Source organism: Delphinus delphis, chromosome 18, assembly GCF_949987515.2.
Source record: "Delphinus delphis chromosome 18, mDelDel1.2, whole genome shotgun sequence".
NCBI classification, from domain to species: domain Eukaryota; kingdom Metazoa; phylum Chordata; class Mammalia; order Artiodactyla; family Delphinidae; genus Delphinus; species Delphinus delphis.
The window spans coordinates 68,175,861-68,193,233 of NC_082700.1; the positions used below are offsets into that span (position 1 = coordinate 68,175,861).

The 17,373-nt window shown below is 36.0% G+C and overlaps 1 protein-coding gene across 2 annotated transcripts in view; it reads left to right on the forward strand.

Moving 5' to 3' along the window:
- The window catches only part of PCCA (propionyl-CoA carboxylase subunit alpha), a 355,728-nt gene that overhangs the window by 230,574 nt on the left and 107,781 nt on the right, over positions 1-17,373 (forward strand). For both annotated transcript variants that reach the window (XM_059995774.1, XM_059995775.1), the window contains one exon: positions 796-898. In XM_059995774.1, coding sequence (XP_059851757.1) covers positions 796-898 — 103 coding nt within the window. The remainder of the gene's footprint in view (positions 1-795; positions 899-17,373) is intronic.

Genomic DNA, 17,373 nt, shown 5'->3' on the forward strand with positions numbered 1-17,373 from the left:
GCCATACTTAAATTAGGTTAATTCAGAAATCATTAAAATTTTGTTACTTTAAAAATTGGGGAGAAACATTTGTATTCCAAAAATGTTTTTTGTTGGCTGCTTGTCCCAATTTTTCTGGAGCACGTAATATTGATCATTCACAGGAAAAGACCTGTGTGTTAAGACTAGCATCACTGATGTTGTTTTCTCACCCAGACAAACAAACAAACAAGAAACTGAAACAAAACAATTGGACACAAGGAAACTTTTGGAGGTGATGGATATGTTTATTACCTTGATTGTGGTGATGGTAACATGAGTGAATAAATATGTCCAAATGCATCAAATTGTATACATGTGCAGTTTTTTGCATACAAATTATAACTCAACCTGAAAAAAAGTAAAGGTTAGCATTGTAAGGTTTTAAAAACAGTCTTGAACAATGACCAAATATTGAAAAGAAATTAACATTGGTTAAAGGAGGTTAATTTTTGAAGGACTGTCAAAATTAAGCAGCTCAAATTCATAGACGAGGTGATGGTACCACAGTTATTTCAGAATGACTGCTGTTGTCTTTGGAGTGTGTGTGTGTGTGTGTGTGTGTGTGTGTGTGTGTGTGTGTGTGTGTGTGTGTTCTTTTTTGGTTTTAATCTCTCTAGTTTCCATATTAAAGCTTTTTTCCAAGAATAGAATGTTCTGAAATGCAGTGTTTGGCGGTTTTACTCTGCACACTTAATGTCAAAGGAAAATCAGTTTACTGAGAGAGGATAATATAAAATTACTAACTCTTTTTCTTTTCTTTTCTTTCTACTTCAGAGTGCCTGTTGTAAAACCACAAGTGGCCAACTGGGAGCTCTCAGTAAAATTGCATGATGAAGTTTATACTGTCGTAGCATCCAACAGTGGGCCAACATTCTCTGTGAGTTTTATTTTTGATAATCTTGAAATTACCTGTGAATATTTAAAACAATTTTTAACATATTCCATGAGTCTTATCTTTTGAATCTATGACATAGCTATGTATCTGTTTCATCTTCTTTAGGAAGCTGAATGTAAATGGAAATTTTTGTCTCTTATGTTAAAGAGGAAATGTATTCCCAGACTTAGCCACATTCTAAACCCACTTCCTGACACCTGATTCATTTTTCTTTTGTTATTGAAAAGTAATACTTTTGCCTTTGTTGTAGGGAAGAGCATCTTTAATGATAATTCCAAATGTATGATAGGTGTGTTTCTTTTTTTTTTTTTTTTTGGTACGGGGGCCTCTCACTGTTGTGGCCTCTCCCGTTGCGGAGCACAGGCTCTGGACGCTCAGGCTCCGCGGCCATGGCTCACGGGCCCAGCCACTCCGCGGCATGTGGGATCTTCCCGGACCGGGGCACGAACCCGTGTACCCTGCATCGGCAGGTGGACTCTCAACCACTGTGCCACCAGGGAAGCCCTGTGTTTCTTTTAAAACAAGTAATCTGAAGCCTCATATAACATTTTCTTGAGATTTCATGTTGTGAGACATTCTTTAGGCTAAATTTACCTGACAGTGACATTCCTTTTGTCTAGAAGAACTTAAACGCCTTGGATAGTATCCATGACAGAACTGCTTTAGTTTAAGATTGATCTTCTGTGGTATGAATGACATGTTTAAATTCTGTGGTTTAAGATTGCCAGAAAAATACCATGAGGAGTTACTGTTTTATTTTTATTTATTTATTTATTTATTTATTTGGGCCACACGGCTTGTGGGATATTAGTTCCCCGCAGGGATTGAACCTGGGCCCCAGCAGTGAAAGTGTCAAGTCCTAACCATTGGACCACCAGGAAATTCCCAAGAGTTACTATTATAACTTGGGTCCTTTTATACTTTCAGCATGAACCCACAGAAGCTGCTATATAGTTAGTATAATGAATATTATATGTTCATTATATGTAGTATATAAGTTAGTATAATGAATATTAATCTACATTTCTCCTCTCATGGCTAAGTTGCATTGAAATGTCATATTATTGGGGGGAAAATGACTTTTCATCAAAAGATTTAAGCAGGATATGAAAATCAAAATAATATAATTTCATTGAAACAACACCCAGAGAGGCTCGAAGTATATGGCAGATTCTTGATCCCAGGTAGAAAACAGTGCATCAAGGATTAATGAGAATTCATTTATTCAGCAAATACTTATTACATGCCTACCGTGTGCTAGGTTAAGTATGAGGCTGTTACACTGGAGAAGGTGACATTCTATGTGATCATCAGAGTCACAAGTAAATGAGATTAATTCCTGAATTAAGGGTGGTCTCCTTGGTTGTCTTTAAATTTTGTGATTCATTCTGTATGCCAAAATTGCTAAAGCATTTGTTACTAAAAGATATTTCGCTCAACTGTCTTAAAACGAAAACTATGATAGAGTTAAACAGTGGTCTTATGATACATTCTGTATGAATTTATGTGATTCTTTATGTTCCTCCTTTCTATCTGATTATTTTAAAAAATAGCTTTGTAAGTGGACACTTAACTGTACATCAGGTTGAGTAACAAATTATATGTATTGAATAGTAAAAAATATTATAGTGTAGCATTTTCCTCAGGGAAGGTTAACTCTACAAAAATGTAGACTTTAGCATAATTTTCAGTTCTGTACTGAGTCACCACTGAAGTGTTATTCTTAATCTGATACTCTGATACAATGTTTCTCTAAGCAGTGCCTTGCCTTAATAAGAAAACTGCCCAGATTACTTCTTAGAGCTGTTATTTCTTTGGGCTTGTTTCAGATTCCGTGTTGGAAAGCTAGAGACCATTGGCTTGACAGCTCAAGTGGTGTCTTTTGAATTTTTCCTGTAGAATTACCCCCTGTTTTACTTTTTAGCTCATGAAGAAAGTAGGTTTATTTAAAAAACACATCAAAATTAATGCATTAAAAATTTCCCTGGAAAATATCCACCTTGATATATAGTATCAAAAACTACTTCCTGTATGTATTGGCTTAGCTACTATCAGAAGCATCAAACCTAATAAAAATGGAGTATTACTGATAGTATAGCCCTTTTTCCTAACTGTATTTGGACTGAGCTTCATTTGACATCAGTACTATGAAAGGATACAAGCTGAATAGTGTCACCCTCTGCCACATCAACAGAAAATTAATCAGTCTAGAGGTGACAGTCCAGGTTAATGACCCAAGAGGTAGTACACATTTGTTTACCTCACAGTAATGTGTTCATGTTTTCTAAAGTTCTTTTATTAAAAACTTTTTAAAAATTATAAGGTATTTCAAATGAGGAAAATATAGTAAATGTACAAATCTACTCTATAGGTCTCCTATTACAACAGAAAAACACCCCTAGATACAGCTAAATCTCTTCTTTACATCATCCCGTCTGCCTCTTCCTCCCTAGCTGTGACAGCTGTCCTGAAGGTATCATGTTTCTTTCTTGTACATGTTGTTACACTTCAGTGTGCCATAATAATAGTGAAACATTTCACGTACCGTAATCATAATGAAAAAGAAAATTGTGAAAAATATATATACTTAATGATACCATTTATGTAAGATTTAAAAATACACAAAGCAAAAATAGTTCAATTTACAATAGCACCAAAAAGAATAAGATTACTTAGGAATAAACTTAAGACGTAGAGGACAAAGACTTGTACACTGGAAACAACAAAATGTGGCTGAAAGAAATTAAAGAGGACACAAATAAATGGAAAGCCATCTCATGTTCATGTATTGGAAGACTTAATGTTGCTATAAATGTTAATATTATCCAAAGCGATCTACAGATTCAGTGTCATCCCTATTAAAATCCCAGCTGAGTTTTTCCAGAAATAGAAGAAAAATCCAGAAATTCATATGGAATCTCAAGGGACCCCAAATAGTTAAAACAATTTTGAAAAAGAAGAACAAAGTTGGAGAGCTCACACTTCCTGATTTCAAAATTTATTACAAAACTGTGGTAATCAAAACTGTGGTATACTAGTAAGACAGACACATAGACCAACAGAATAGAATTGAGAGCCAGAAATAAACCCTTGGATATATAATCAAGTGATTTTTTAAAAATAAATTTATTTATTTACTTATTTATTATTTTTGGCTGCATTGGGTTTTTGTTGCTGTGTGCGGGCTTTTCTCTAGTTGCGGCGAGCAGGGGCTGCTCTTTGTTGCAGTGCGAGGGCTTCTCATTGTGGTGCCTTCTTTTGTGGTGGAGCACCAGCTCTAGAGTGCAGGCTCAGTAGTTGTGGCGCACAGGCTTATTTGCTCTGCGGCATGTGGGATCTTCCCAGACCAGGGCTCGAACCCTTGTTCCCTGCATTGGCAGGCAGATTCTTAACCACTCTGCCACCAGGGAAGTCCCAATAATCAAGTGATTTTTGACAGGAGTGCCAAGACCATTCCATAAGGAAAGGACAGTCTTTTCAACAAATAGTACTGGGAAAAGTGGATATCCACATGCAAAAGAATGAAGTTGGACCCTTACCTTACACCTCATGCAAAATTAACTCAAAATCTATTGAAGACCTAAATGTAAAAGCTAAAAAGCTGTAAAACTCTTAGAAGAAAATAGGAGAAAATCCTCATGATGTTGGATTTGATGATAATTTCTTGGGTATGACATCAAAAGCATAGGCAGCAAAAGAAAAATACTTAAGTTAGACTACATCAAAATTTAAAACTTCTGTGCATCAAAGGCAACGAGTGAAAAGGCAATCCATGGAATGGGAGAAAATATTTGCATATATGTGATATATTTCCATATTATTCAGAATATATAAAGAACTCAACAGCCGAAGAAACAACCTGATTTAAAAATGGGCAACGGACTTGAATAGACATTTCTCCAAAGAAGATATACAGATGACCAACAAGCACATGAAAAGATGCTCAACATTGCTGATCATTAAGGAAACACAAATCAAAACTATAATTGAAGATAACTCACAGCAGTTAGGATGGCCACCATTAAAAAAAGAAGGAAAAAAACCCCACAAAAACTCCAGAAAATAATAAGTGCTGGTGAGGAGGAGAGAAACTGGAATGCTTGTGCACTCTTGGTGCAGCTGCTGTGGAAGACAGTATTGTGGTTCTTCAAAAAAATTAAAAGTAGAGCTATCATATGATCCAGCAATTCCACTGCTAGGTGTTTATCCAAAAATTTGAAAGCGGGGTCTTGAAGAGATATTTGCACACTCATGTTTAGCAGCCTTATTCACAATAGCCAAGAGGTGGAAGCAAGCCAAGGGTCCAATGACAAGTGAATGGGTAAATAAAATATGTTATATACATGAAATGAAATATTATTTAGCCTTTAAAAGGAAGAAAATTCTGACACCTTTTGTCACAATTCATTACAAATTTGATACAAACCAATGCAAATTAGTATTTTAGTGAAAAAAGTTTTAAAGTAGGGAGGATGAAAATTTGGGGAAATAAAGAAAGCAATGAAGAAGCAGTAGAAGGTAAAGTATTTTATGTGTTCTAGGTTTTTATTCTAACTGAATACAAGTGTCAGAATGAATAGCAGAATTAAGAAGTATACGACCTGGTAAATACAAAGTTGAAATATTATGTAGCTTATTAAAATGATAAACTCATAAATGTAAAAAATAAATTGATTTTTTATCTATAATATTTTCATGATTCCCTTCTGGATTCCCAAGATGTTTTCCACTTCTCTTTTATTCTGCATAACACAAAACTGCTCAAAATAGTTCAGGATAAAAGAAAAGAATAATGTGTTTATCTTAAAGATGATGGACTAAATTCATATTGAAGACAATTCACTTTGAAGAAAAATGTCAGAGTACTCTTGATGTGAAGAAAATTAGCTTAGGAATTTGGCCTTCCCAAGGATGAAAAAATGAGCACTGTACATGCACTGGAAAAAATTTTTTGTCCAATATTTCATGTTAACTACTAATAAACTAGAAAAAAGTTATATATGATCCTCGATATTGAATTAGATATTCTTTGTTACAGTGATCCACTGATAGACATTTTTCTTTCTTTGCGGTACGCGGGCCTCTCACAGGCTCCAGACGCGCAGGCTCAGCGGCCATGGCTCACGGGCCCAGCCGCTCCGCGGCATGTGGGATCTTCCCGGACCAGGGTACGAACCCATGTCCCCTGCATCGGCAGGTGGACTCTCAACCACTGCGCCACCAGGGAAGCCCTGATAGACATTTTTCTACGGACCTTGTAAACTGCTTCTTAAGAATAATCAGAATCTTTAGACTATTGAATTTTGGCATATCAATGTAATTTTTGTGCTAATGGTTATGAAGAAAAATCTAAATGATCTAAAATAACATTTATTATTAAGGTCAAGGAAAATAATACTTTGGTTTTTTAAAAAACTCAGTTTATTTTCCTAAATATTTTTTTTTCTTTTTTTTCTGCTTCTTATAGAAAGGTCAAAAGGTAACTTTTTGGTAGGCATAAAAGTTTGCTACCATTTTAAACTACAGTCACAATCCTTTCATTCTTTCAACTTCAAGTAAGTTTTGTATGGGTAAAATTTATATTAGAAGTTAAATGGTGGGACTTCCCTGGTGGCACAGTGGTTAAGAATCTGCCTGCCAATGCAGGGGACATGGGTTCAATCCCTGGCCCTGGAAGATCCCACATGCCGTGGAGCAGCTAAGCCCGTGCGCCACAACTGATGAGCCTGCACTCTAGAGCCCGCGAGCCACAACTTGTGAGCCCGTGCGCCACAACTACTGAAGCCCGCATGCCTAGAGCCCATGTACCACAACAAGAGAAGCCACCGCAATGAGAAGCCCACGCACCGCAACGAAGAGTAGCCCCTGCTCTCAGCAGCTAGAGAGAAAGCCTGTGCACAGCAACAAAGACCCAGGGCAGCCAAAAATAAATTAAAAAAAAAAAAAAGTTAAAGGGCAAAGATTCACTTCTGGAACAGCAGCAAACCAACTATAATTGCTGAATATTATAAAATATGCAGAGTATATGTTGTTGTATGTCGAAAATTCTACGAAACCCATTAAGAAACTACTATAAATAGTAAACAAATTTAGCAAGGGTACAGGATACAAAATAAATATATAAAAATCAAGTGTATTTCTATGCACTTTCAGTGAACCATCCAAAAATAAAATTATGGAAACCATTTCATTAACAAGAGCATCAAAAGAATAAAATACTTAGGAGTAAATTTAACAAAAGAAATGCAAAACCTATACTGTGAAAACTACAAACTATTGAAAAATCAGATCCAAATAAATAGAGAACATTTCATATTCATGAATTAAATGACTAAATATTAAGATGGCAGTGCTTCCCAAATTGGTCTACAGATTCAGTGTAATTCCTATCAGAATCCAGGCTTTATTTTTGTCAGAAATTGGCAAGGTGATACTCTTAACATTCAAATAGAAATGTAAGAAGTCCAGAATAGCCAAAATAATCTTGAAAAAAAGAACAAAGTTGGAGAACTTAGTTCCCCCTTTCAAAACTTATTACAAAATAGTCTTGAAATCAAGACAGTGTAGTATTTGCGTAAAGAAACATACAGATCAATAGAATAAAAATGAGAATCCAGAAGCAAATCCATATGTGTATGGTCAAGTGATTTTTGACGAAGGTGCCAAAATAATTCAGTGGGGAAAGTATAATCTTTTCAACAAATGGTGCTGGAACAATTGGGTATCCATATGTAGAAAAATGAAGTTGGGTCCCTACGCCGTAGTGAGTTAATATAAAAAAATTAACCCAAGGGACTTCCCTAGTGGTCCAGTGGTAAAGAATCCGCCTTCCAATGCGGGGGATGCGGGTTCAATCCCTGGTTGGGGGACTAAGATCCCACATGCCACGGGGCAGCTGAACCTGCGCTCCACAACTACTGAGCTCGCGCACCTCAACGAGAGAGCCCGCGTGCCACAAACTAAAGAGCCCATGTGCTCTGGAGCCCGCACTCCACAACTAGAGAAGAGAAAACTCGCATGCCACAACTAGGTAGAAGCCTGCATGCCGCAACAAAAGATCCCGCATGCTTCAATGAATATTCTGCGTGGTGCAACTAAGACCCAACACAGCGCCCCCCCCCCAAAAAAAACATTAACCCCAAATGGATAAATGATGTAAATAGAGCAACAAAACTTAGAAGAAAACATAGGGGTACATCTTCATGACCTTGCATGTGGCATTGGTTTCTTAGATTTGACACCAAAAGCATAAGCAATAAAAGAAAAAAATAGATAAATTGATCTTTGTCAAAATTTAAAACTTTGCTTCAAAGGATACTAACAAGAAATTGAAAAGACAAACCACAGAATGGGAAAAAATATTTGCAAATCATATATCCAGTGAAGCACTTGTATTTAAAGTACTTAAAGAACACTTAAAACTTAATAATAAAGACAACCCAATACAAAAATAGGCAAAGAACCTAAACAGACATTTCTGAAAGAAAATATCCAGTTGCCAATAAGCAAATGCACAGGTGCTCAAAATCATTAGTCGTCAGGGAAATGCAGGTCAAAACCACAATGAGATATCACCTCACACCCACTAGAATGGCTATAATAAGAAAGTCAGATAATAACAAATACTGATGAAGATGTAGAGAAATTGGAGCCCTCATACACCGTTGGTGGGAGTGTAAAATGGTACAACCACTTTGGAAAACAATCTCGCATTTCCTCAAAAGGTTAAACATCTGGGTTATCCAGAACCTTGACTCAGTTCTCTCATGAGTATTTTATCATGAATATTTAAGTAAGTATTTTTAGACTTACTTATATCCTTGTTACTGTGGTGGATATATTTTACCTTTTAAATAATATTTCAAATAATAATCTTTCCAAATAATAGTTATCGGGCTAGATGTCAGCAACTAAAAGACAAATTAAATAGTATATGTTTGTTTACCCTTTCTGAAAATAATTTGATAACATTGATATTCTCCAGTCTAGTAATTCTACATCTAGATATCCATCCCAAGGAAGCAGTGAAAATTTGCTAATATGAACATGGTATTGCGTTGGGGGGGAAAAAAGATGAATTAATGGCAGTTTACCTTAGAGATATCCACGTAAACAGTCTCTGCTTATGATGGTGAAGGAGACTTGAAAGTGATTAAAATACAGAGATAAATGCTTTAATGGAGGTGCCTTCAACTAATTAGTAATTAAATCCGTGAGAAAGAGAGAGCTAAGGACTCAGCTGCCTGGGGGAAAGAAAAGATGTAGGAGGAGATGAAGTTCTAGATGGCAGAGATGACTAATGAATAGCCATTTAGAACATGATTTATACATAAGCCAGAACTTGCCTCTAAATCAGAGTATAAGAAGGTGAGGAAAAACATTGGGACATGGTGGCATGGGAGAGCAAAGCTTGTTGAAAAATCAGACATCTTTTATAGATAATTTTAGTTTTTTATTATGGGAGTATTTTTCTTTATTGTTATTTTCCAGAAATAGTAGAGTGAGAAAAGGATTTCCCTGTCTTATTGTAGTTGTAGTATTGGTTTTGATACTTACTTTAGCCTATTCAAAGGTATTTTCATGAGGCAACTGATTACTGTGGTCTGTTCTATTGAGTATGTTCCTTGTCTCAAGCACTGTGGTAAACACTTTACATATGTTGTTCTAAATGGGATAGTGGTAAGCCACAAGGTAGACGTTATTAGCCTTAGTTTACAGAAGAGTTGGAAACTGAGGTTCAGAAATACTAAGTAAGGTAGCTGAGGTCACACAGCTTGGGAGTGTAGAATCTAAGATTAAACGCAGGTCAGTATGATTCCAAGGCCTGTGAACTAGTACCTCTCTGTATCTAACTTTACAAAGTAGTTTTGCTAGAGAAAATTCTGAGAAATAGTAGCACTGACATGGAAAATTAGCTCTGTCAGACGTGGATAAATCTTTGTTAATATAAGGAATAATACACTTACTTCTAGCCAGAACAGTTTTGTCACATGATGAGAGGAATTTTCTTTGTGATTGTTGAACATTGAGGCTCAAGTCATACCATTTAAAGGAAGCATGGAAGGCATTGCAAGGACATGAATGAATCACACAGTATTACACACACAATGTACAGTTTTACAAAATATACAATTAGAGATACTGGGTAAGAGTAACTGTCAGAAAGCATTTTTAGTATCTTATTACCTCTTGTAGATGTTAACGTATTTTTCAAATTATGTTAAAATTCAAAATATTGATTTTTAGTGGTGATTTTACAGTCTTGTCCAAGTAAGTAATAATTTTTTAGAGCCATACAAGGTTTGAAATAGGTAAGATTTTTTGCATCTAAAAGGTTTTGTTTGTGCTTTCATTTTGTTTCAATAACGTTCATTTTGGTTGATGTAAAGTTGTCTCAACTTTAGATGCTTGTGGTGGAGGGAGGGAAATGTTTTGTAGTAGTCATATCATTGAAATTACCAACCTATATTTTTCTTCTCAAAGAAAGGATATGGTGATGAACATAAGAATAAAAAATAATAATTACATATGGATGCATTATAAGAAATAATTATATACGCATTGTTTGAGGTTTTTCTTTCTCTAATATAGCCAACCCTTTCCCATTTGTTCTACCACCATGCATTTTGTTCTAGATTTCTTGACTAAGAAAACATTCCACCAGAGTTTGTTTTGATATTCAGAGAACATTTTGAAATTGTGGTTTTAAGTAGAGCTATTTAAGTATTTTTGTGTAACATTTTCATAAAGATGAAGAATTAAATGAACTTAACGTATACCAATAAATAATCTTGTGTACAAATTAACATTTTCTTTATGTTTTCAAATATTAATGAAAAGAACCTTAAATGTATCTTCAGTAGAGTTTATACCTGCATTATACGTCATAATCTGTTTCTTTTATCCCATTTGTAGAGAGTAATGCTAAATCATGCAGTTACTGGAATTTGTATAGGGACATGGTAAGAATCTTGGTTGTTCTTCTAAAGAAATAATTTTCAAATACCCTTCTTAGGGAAAAAACATTATTATATCTGTCCCTTTGCCTCTATGGTCAATTTTTAGAATAGACTCTTATTCTTGAACATAAAAAGGACAATAGCAAACAAAGTCAGATAACTATTACATTTATATCTATGGTAGACTTTTTAATAAAAATTTATCTATGGCTTAAGTGTACAGTAGGCAAACAGAAAAAGAAAAGAACATTTTTGTAGTAGCATTTTAAAATGAATGCCAGAGTGGGGAATTCCCCAGCGGTCCAGTGGTTAGGACTCCGCACTTTTACTGCAGGAGGCAAGGGTTCAATCCTTGGTTGGGAAGCTAATATCCCACATGCCACACGGAGCGGCAAAAATAATAATAATAAAATGAATACCATAGTACTGTTAGAGGCTTATAATAAAAGACTATAATCCTATTTAGAAAATTTACTTATAGTGCATGATAAATGGTAGAAAATTGAAGCAAGTTTTCAAAGTTATGCAAAATTTTATATTTAAAATACTTATTTAATTTTTTTTTCTTGTGACAGTAATTCAGTGTTATGATCATGTTATCTACTTCTCTTATTAGGTAATTTTTTCACTTGGACCTTTTTCCCCCCTGTTTTTAAAGCTGTCCTAGACAAAACAACAAAAAATATTATCCTATTTGAGGAAAATATTTTCTGTTAATGGATTTTTTTAATGGAAACATATAATGTATAAAAATGGAATTCTTTCACTTTGGCAAAAACATTTGTTTTCCTGATAAAATTACTTGTCCATTTGAGAAAAAAATTACTGAGAAGATAAGTCAAGGTAATGCTAAAAAAAAAAAGTTAAATTTTTCTGCTAAAACTATAAAACCATCATAAGTAAAGCCAATACAGAAGTCAGCAGACCAGAGGGAAAGTTTGTAGCTTATTTTAGTGACAAAAGGGGAGTGTTCTTAGTGTATAAAGAACTCTTACAAATCAATATGAAAAAGACGAACCACCCAGGCAAAAAATGTTCAAAGATGATTTGTAGCAAAGGAAATATAAATGGCTTCTGCACAATGACAAAATGTGCTAAACTATACAGAGAAATTCAAGTTAAAATACTGTTTTTCACCTACATTTTGACAAACATGAAAATTTTGATAATTTCTAATTTTATTAGGTTGTAGGAAAATAGGCCCACATATATTATTGGTAGGTGTATAAATTGATAAAAGCCTCCATGGAGAACAATTTGACAGTGAATTTATACTACAGGATATATTCACATGTGGGAGGTACACAAGTATGTTCATAGCAGTATATGGTGTTTAACAGCAGGAGACTGGAGACAACTGAAATGCCCATCAAAATGGGATAATTAAATAAGTATAGTACATACTTACAGTGTGTGTAAGTACATCCATATTCTTGAACTACTGTATAGCCATTAAAAAGGATTTGAATGTTCCGTATGTGCTGATATATTAAGTGACAGAAGCAGTATACCTTTATTTGTGTAAAAAATAATGTATATGTTTATGCTTGTTATGTGTATAAAATATCTTTGGAAGGAACCACAAGAAACTAATAATTGTGGTTGCCTTTGAATTGGGAGCTGGATGGCTGACCCCATGACAGAAGTAAGAAGGATACATACCATATACTATTAATAGATGTCTTGTTAGTACTTTTTGAATTTTGAACCCTGTATATGTATTACCGAATATCCCCTCCCCCCAAAAAAAGGGGGTTTCAAAACTTTGCAGTGGAAGGGTCTGGACGATATGAGACTGTTGAAATAATGGAATTTTAGTCACCTACCACGAAACTTCTGCAATGCTTGGGCCATCCAGGGAGGTAGATGGGCAGCTGGCTCATTGAATAAAGAACCCTGGTGTTACACATATAAGTACCTCAAGTGCAATTACTGGAACTCCTTTAGCTAGCACACTGAACTTGGAGGTAGTTGCTGGAGATCACTTAATAGGCTGTGTTAAGAGGTTGATCTAATCTGAATTAAGAAACTGGAAAAAGCAAAGAATGGACTGTACCATGGGTGGGAGAAAAGAAGTTGAGTCAGAGTAGATTTGAACACCCCTCCAGTAGCCTCTCATTTTTCCTTCTTTAGGTCTATAAACTAGCCAGAGAGATGACTACATAGAAGAGTTAGAGACGTGTATGTTTTGCTAAATAGCAAAAGGTAGTGAGAGCTCATTCCAGAAGTTTTGCTCAGTGTCCCAGAATTCGTAGTAACTTCATTGGTCCTGAAACATCACTGGTAGAATGGAATTATTCTCCCTTCCTCTTGGTTTCAGGAAGAAGGTCCAAAACTAACTTGCTTTTCAATGTGACTTCTTTACTTCAGGCTAAAGAATATCCTTTCTTTTTTGGCGGGGGAGGGGGGCGGTGTGGGCTGCTCTGCGTGGCTTGCGGGATCTCAGTTCCCCAACCAGGGATTGAACCCCAGGCCACAGCGGTGAAAGCGCCAAGTCCCAACCACTAGACCACCAGGGAACTCCCAAGAATATCCTTTCAAAGCGAACTCATCCAGATCAGCTTGATGTCTGATAGGAAGGGTTCAGATAAACGAGGTTGTAGAAGAATCAAGTCTGAAGAGTAACCTTGCACAGCTTGATCTGTTTACTTTTTAAATGCCACCTTGTTCAGTGGGTCTGGTAATGCTCTTTTGAACCATAGGACTGCATTTCATAAAGAGGTGAGGCTCTGCTCATGTAATCTGGAAAACTGCTTGTCTGATTGGGTACACAGTTGCCCTGTACCCTCTTGAATGACGCAGTCATGGTGTGCTCAAGAGTCAAGTAACTTCTTATGTGACTGAATGAAGAAAAAAAAAGTTATAAAAGCCAGCTACTTTGGAAATGAAAATCACTAAATGGTATCAGTTGTTATCATATTAGGGTTGGCAAATACTATAATTAAGACTTCAAGTGATTTTTTGTGTTATCGCCTGGTTTCAGCCACTTTCTGAAGAATTTTATTTGGAATAGAACTTTGAATGTTGACATCAGATATTCAGGTTGAGTTCAGTTCAATTTTATAAGCCCTTATAAATAATCCATAGTAGTCTAGTAGTCTGTTATGGGTAAAATTTCTACCACAAAAATTTATTGGAAGTTATTTTATTCATTTTGGCCTAATATTTTTGGCCCCTCAAACTTATTTATGAATACAATGAATGGTGAAGCAAACAGTTAAAGTGCCTTTGCTGAGTGACTCGACCATTAGATGAATTTCAATGTATTTGTAGCCACTATATGTTTATCATTTAGTTGTAACATAGTTTAATAGCTATTTATTAAGTACCTCAAATGACATAGGTCCTGGAGAATCAGTAATAATCAGGAGAGATGATGTCTGACTCCTTGTAGAATTTGTCACCTGTGGAGAGTGGCAAGGACAAAGGCTGTGTCAGGTAGAACAATGAGTGAGTGATGACAGGAGGAGGCGGGCACTGCAGAGAACAGCTGGGGGAGCCCTAACCTGGAAGCGGAGGCGGCTGTGTGCAGCCTTAGGGCGGAAATAAAGGCCAAGCTGAGTCCTACAGAAGGTGGGTGGAGGGTGGGCTAGGCGGGGGTCAGAGTTTGAAAACAGATGTACAAAGTATAAAAAGGGCTAAAAGATTGTGTGAGGTGTCTGAGGAACTGGAAGCATTGATATGCGGCTGGGATGTGGAAAGCTTGAAGGTAGGGGACCTGGTGGCAGGGAGGGAGGGTGGTGAGAGGAGATATGTGAAGGAAAAGGCCGTAATGAAGCAAGCAGAGACCTGACGATGTGGAAATCTGTGAGCCGTGTTCAATGGTCTGGATTTATCTGGAGGGCAGGGAGAACCAGAGGATGCCTTCCCTCAGGAAACTGATCAGAGTTGCCTGCGAGAAAGATCAATCTGCCTGCATTATGCAGAATAGCTTGGAGGAGGGCAGAGTGAAGGAGACCTGTTAGCATCTACTCAGGCAGAATGCAAGTAGGAGGTACTAGTAACCTCAACTATGGTTATTATGGCAGTGGGAGAAAAATGGATGGATAGTAGAGAGATTTAAAATGTAGAGTCAGCTACACAGCATTTATTGTGTGGTACTAATGTTCTGAGTTGTTTGTTATTCTAGCCATCTCTTATCAGAGCAGTTTACAAGTATGGTCTAGAGAATACTGTTGATTGACAGATTTTTAGAAAGCCTGAATTGTGCTTACATTGGTATCTTGTGAGAATTAATAGACTCTGTACCTTGATCACTTTATGAATGAATAAATTTGTGTCATATTTTTAGTAAACTCATGTTTGAAATCAGATTCTCTTACTGTTTCTGGGGAAGTTGAGAGGTTTTTTGGTTATGGTTACTGTTTTGTTTTGTCTTCATTGTTGTTTTTACCTGAGGAGCAGGAACAGATCTTAGGTCTCTAAAGTGACCCCTTAGTTACTTGCTATCATATGATAGTGTTTAATTCCTTCACTGCATTTATCATAAACTTTGTATTTTCTTTATTTCTTTGCTCACTTGATTAATTTCCATCTCTTCACACTAAAATATAAGCTTTATAAGGATGGGGACCTTGTCTTGTTGTTTATGCCTTGTACTTCTCAGGAAGTATTTGTTGAGTGAGGGGGGTGGGAGGAGGGGAAGAAGAAAGGGAGGGAGGGGGGAGAAGAGAGGAAAAGGGGGAGGGAGGAACGCCTTCTACGGTGGGACGGTGGGACTGTGGGACGTATGGGAGAATGAGCTGAGTGGTGACAGCTTGCTTGCAGTGAATGTGGTGTCCTCCACACTCTAGAACTTGAACACAGTGCAGAAAGTTGGGTTTGACGTTAAAAAATAATCAGTTTTATTCTTTTTGTAAATACAGTACTCATCTGTGCAGTAAATAGGCTGAAAAATCTTTTTGGTTAATTAAATGTTATTAGCAGTAAAAGTCAATTTTTGATTTGCAAACTGAGTTTTAATTGTCAAGCTTTAGTCTGCCACTAGAGCTAGGAATGAGCAGATCAGATGTTTTGTAAAAGATCATTTTCTAAAGGATCAATTTAACGTTACTGACATTAGGTACAGATTCAAATGAATCTTAATATACCATTAGTTTTTTTTTTTTTTCCTCGCATAGGACTTTGGTGGAAAGAAGAAAAACCCACATTACTGATGTAACGTGACTCAAAACACAGCTTCATTTATCATTCGGAGTTGGGTAGGATATCCTGCAAGTAACAATCACCCTAATATTGCAGGGGCTTAAAACACCAAAAGTTTGTTTCTTACACATGTTAGATGTCCTTTGTGTGTCTGCTGGGGTGCATCCTTACTAGGAGGCTCAGGCTGTCTTGTTGCTAGTCGCCCTGACAAAGGAAAAGAATGAGCATAGGGAGTCATGACTGGTTCTTAGAGCTTCAGCCAGCATCCTTCCGCCTGCATTCCAGTGGTGAAAGCAGGTCATGTGACTGCGCCCCTCCTTTAGCAGATGGGAGATGGCAGTCTTATTGTGCACCTCCTTGCAAGAGACCAGTTGGTTTGAAAAACATTAATTTTTGTTAAAAAGAAAGTTGCTTAGTATACCAGTAGTGTGCTTTTGAAGAAACAAAACACTTTTATGAGTAGGTTAAATGCAGGATAAATATCCACTGCGTATTTTGGTTGAAAGTTTTGAAAATCTTTACACTGAAACATATTTCTTTGAATTTTATATTTCATTAAATTTTCAGTGACGTTATTAGTAAAGTTCACTTGAACTTAAGAGGTTAACTTGTTCTGTTAAGAGTTATATTCTAACTTTATCAGTGTGAAGTACATTTTTAGAGAATGTTACCTAATCATTTTTGAGGAAAAACCAAAAACTGAAATACGTGTAGATTTGTAAAACTGCTAAACATTTGTTAGGATACAAGAAGGTGTTGAATGATACATTCTTACAGTACTTCAGATTTCCTCACTCTTAGAAAAAGACAAAGTAAAATGCTAATATGAATAATAGGTTACAGAATTTAAGTAGGCAGGTAACATATTTGAATGGACCAGTTGCCCTCCTGTTACAATAATATGCCATATTAACACTATTTCCTTTTTCTCACAGGAAGTCATTACACCTGTAGTTTCCACTGTTGATTAATCTCTTGGTATCATTCAAGGTGCTGATTTTTACCTATGACCAAGTATAATATTGAGTCTGCTTTAATGGTTAACTTTTGCTAAGGGCACAATTGAAACTAATCAGATTGGCTATGCTCCTTAAATTTACCCTCTAAGAGGTTGAAATCATGTTCTTGGTAGAGAGCAAATGACTTTAAAATTTTTTTGTTGCTACCTAAAAAAAAAAAAACTACCCACTTAATATTACCAGTATTTAGAGAAAAAAAGATGTATTTCTTTTTAAACTGTTTTTTTTCTCTGTCAGTAATGTAGCAGTGTGTATTTGTTTCCAGGAATTTTTTCTCTGCTATGAAATTTCCTCTGAACTGACATCTTTGAGTTGGAGTTAATTTTCTAAATTG